Source organism: Salvelinus fontinalis, chromosome 2, assembly GCF_029448725.1.
Source record: "Salvelinus fontinalis isolate EN_2023a chromosome 2, ASM2944872v1, whole genome shotgun sequence".
In the NCBI taxonomy this organism is placed as follows: domain Eukaryota; kingdom Metazoa; phylum Chordata; class Actinopteri; order Salmoniformes; family Salmonidae; genus Salvelinus; species Salvelinus fontinalis.
The window spans coordinates 75,436,942-75,440,295 of NC_074666.1; the positions used below are offsets into that span (position 1 = coordinate 75,436,942).

At 38.8% G+C, this 3,354-nt stretch overlaps 1 protein-coding gene across 1 annotated transcript; it reads right to left on the reverse strand.

The window, feature by feature from the left end:
- Window positions 1–1,384: 1,384 nt before the first annotated feature.
- On the reverse strand, window positions 1,385–3,113 carry LOC129869188 (forkhead box protein D2-like). Its single transcript, XM_055943627.1, has one exon. It carries the CDS (start codon window positions 2,824–2,826, stop codon window positions 1,864–1,866), a length of 963 nt encoding a protein of 320 aa, XP_055799602.1. The 5' UTR covers window positions 2,827–3,113; the 3' UTR covers window positions 1,385–1,863.
- Between the last annotated feature and the right edge of the window lie 241 nt (window positions 3,114–3,354).

The window sequence follows — 3,354 nt, forward strand, 5'->3', positions numbered from 1 at the left end:
TGGGTTGAAACAGCACTAGAATCATCTGCAATGTGGCTCCAGATATTTCAAACGATATTAAGAGGGTCAGGAAACCTTTATATTCCTTTTATGTTTTGTTCCTTTTATGTTTACAAATATATACCACACAGTATCACAATTTTACTTGATTGTGATATCTATCAAATTATAAAGCAATTTGTTATTAATTACTTTAAAATATTGTTTTAAAACATCCATAATTCTCAGGGCTTTAATAGGGCTTTAATTTTCTTAGAATGTAATATTGCTTTTATTTTCTGACTAATAGATCTATATTCCACGAATCTGGTTCTAGCAAAACCGAGTTAAATCACGTCTTGTCGATGTCTATTTAAACACATTTGAATAAATCCTCAACTGGCAACGGTTCGTTTGTGGTATACCTCTTTGAATAGTAAGCTATAGGCTCAAGCTACATCTCCCATACAAACATATTAAAATATTTCAATAAAAAATCTTATAAGGAATGCTTTGGAGAGAGACAACCAAATGCGGGTTTAGAAATTACCTCATAATCTGACATGAAAATATGAAGTCTTTGAATGTGTTGTACAGATTTTTCCAATTTTTGGTTTGAGAACGAGCAGGCTGTGTGGAGAATGACGCAAAATCAGGCAATTATAATACGATGTTGAACTAATGGATGGATGTGGTGTAACTCAACTGACAATCTGAAAGCTGCGCAGCTGCACAGACCGTTACTTCTAGACTTCAAATTTAGAAAGAGCATTAATTTACAATGTGTTTAAGCGTCAGTTTTGGGGGATGAATGGCAAACGACAGCGAGATGCTGTAGAACAACCACATTGAGAGATTTTTATGATATTTAAATATTTGCAGGCTCCTATATTCTAGCCATAAAAAACACGAACAAAAAATCAAATGTTTCAATTGTAGTATCAGAAAATCCTCAACATGTAGTTATAACATTCCAGGATACTTGATTTAGAATAGATTAGAGTCAACACAATATTGCATCTCGTTTAAGTCATTTAAGTCATATTTCATCTCGTTCATGTGATCTTTATATCGTTTGATTCCGCACATCGATTGATCCTCAGTCCCTGTTTCGACAGACACTTTTAAAGCTATAACGTCAAAATTTGACAATTATTTTAAGAATTTTATTTGACTTAATATAGGCTTACATTTTTACATGTAGGCCTAAACATCATATAATTGAATAAAATTATATTTTATTATTTGAGAAATGCTAACCAGCCGAACTAAATTTACCATAATTTTGTAAAAAGTTCTGAACATAATTTAACCCACACATAATCTACACAATCAACAAAATGTTGAATTAAATGGTTTTCCTGCTGAAAGATGCAATCAAGTTCACTGCGCATTTAGGCCTACTATGTATATATTTTTTAAATGCAGCTATATTTCCACTGATGAAAAATATACGCTATGCAATAATCAGTTGTTAAAGGCATCAATTACAGATCTTCAATTGTGCCAACATTGACAGGTCAGTGACGCAAAGGCCTATAAGAAAATGACTGAGTTAAATATATTGTTTTAAATAATTCCCTTTATTTCTTTCCGAATGTAAAAGGAAACTCGTCAGTTAAATATTTGCATTTCAATTGACAAATGTAATTTCATACTTTAGAAAGTAAAAAGCAAGATGCTATGAAAAATGTAATCATTGCAAGGCATAAATCTACAGCATACTTAAGAACTTTTCAAATAGGCCTAGATCAACAAGAAAGTCCATCCAATTATCACTTGCCAAATACCTTTTTCCACAAGAGCTTCAAAAATCTCTATCACCTGAGATACAAATAAACAATTTAAAGTCTGAAACACAACTCAAATATTCACAAGCACTACTCATTTAGCCAGGTCAGAGGTGCTGCGCTGAGTTTGTAATTTCTGATATTCTTGATGTAAACTGACGAGATGTGGAGACGCCGCGGAGTGGAACAGCGCAGGGGACGCGTATGGAGCGCTGGAGCTCAAAGCGGAAGAAAAGGTGGCACAGCGGCTCGGATTGAAGGACCCGATAGTGACAGGCTGCTGTGATTGAAGAAAAGCCTTGGCAGCGAAAGTGTTCCGGGCAAACAGGCTCGACAAAGCCGGTAGCAGGCAGCTAACAGGTGGGATGGTGGGCGCGCATGACGAATGTGCATGGTGATGGAAGCCGAAAGGATATATCTCCAAACTGGGTAGCTGAAGACCCGCTGTGCCAAGTCCATAAGTGCCATAAAAGTTGTGAAAGCCACTGGGCTCAAGGGGTTGCTCCTTCAACACCCCGAAACGAAAATGCTGGCGTTTGAACCTCTTCCTTCGGCGCAGAAAGCTCCCATTCTCAAACATGTCCGAAGAATTGGGGTCCAGCGTCCAGTAGTTTCCCTTCCCTGGATTACCAGGCTCCCGGGGCATTTTGACAAAGCAGTCATTGAGCGAAAGGTTGTGTCTGATGGAATTCTGCCAGGCAGGGAACTTCTCACGATAATAAGCGAATCGGTGACTGATAAAGTCACATATCTCGCTAAGGGTAAGACGCTTTTTGGGACTTTGTAATATGGCCATGGTTATCAAAGCGATGTAGGAGTACGGAGGCTTTACCGACGCCGGGCTTTTACTTGCTGCTGGAGGACACTTCGATGTGGGTGAGTAGTCGTCCCTATCCTCGTCCTGCCCGCTCGAAGACAAAAAAGTGTCAGGTTCATGCTCTGCGCTTCCTGCCTCTTCCAAAGGTAAGGACACGAGATGCTCCTCTCCGTTATCCCTGAGTCCCTCTCCTACTACGTCAATAACAAAATCTTCCATGGGCTCCAAGTCCAATGTCATTGTCCACGGGCAGAGCCAATACCACCTGCCACAACAGATGGGAAAGGGTCAGTTCTTTGAAAGGGATAGATGCTCACGCGCAAGGCTTTGCCCTCTCCATTCACAAAAAAAAACCAAGCTTAAAATATGTGCGCTCAGCCCCCTCTCACGTTAGTTATTCAAGATTTTAAAAAACAATCCTTCAAAAAATCCAAAGCCTTTTTATCTCCAAACAAACATGAAATGGAACAACTTTTTAGCCTTAAACGGAGAAAAGGGAGGCTGAGAAAGTTATGAAGCACCGTGAGTCTTCCAAGATGTCCAGCATCCTCTCTCGTTGGTTTCCTGTTGGAACTGTAACCGTATTGGATCAGGTGACTGTGATGTCATGGTTATGCTCGAGGAGAAGCTCTTAACCAATCGAAACAAGGCAATTGGTACCAAAGTTAACTATCATCAGCCCATCACTCCAAAATCAACATCATATTTCAAATTCCATTCAGTAAATTACCATTCGTTTAATAAGTGACAACTATAATATCAATATGG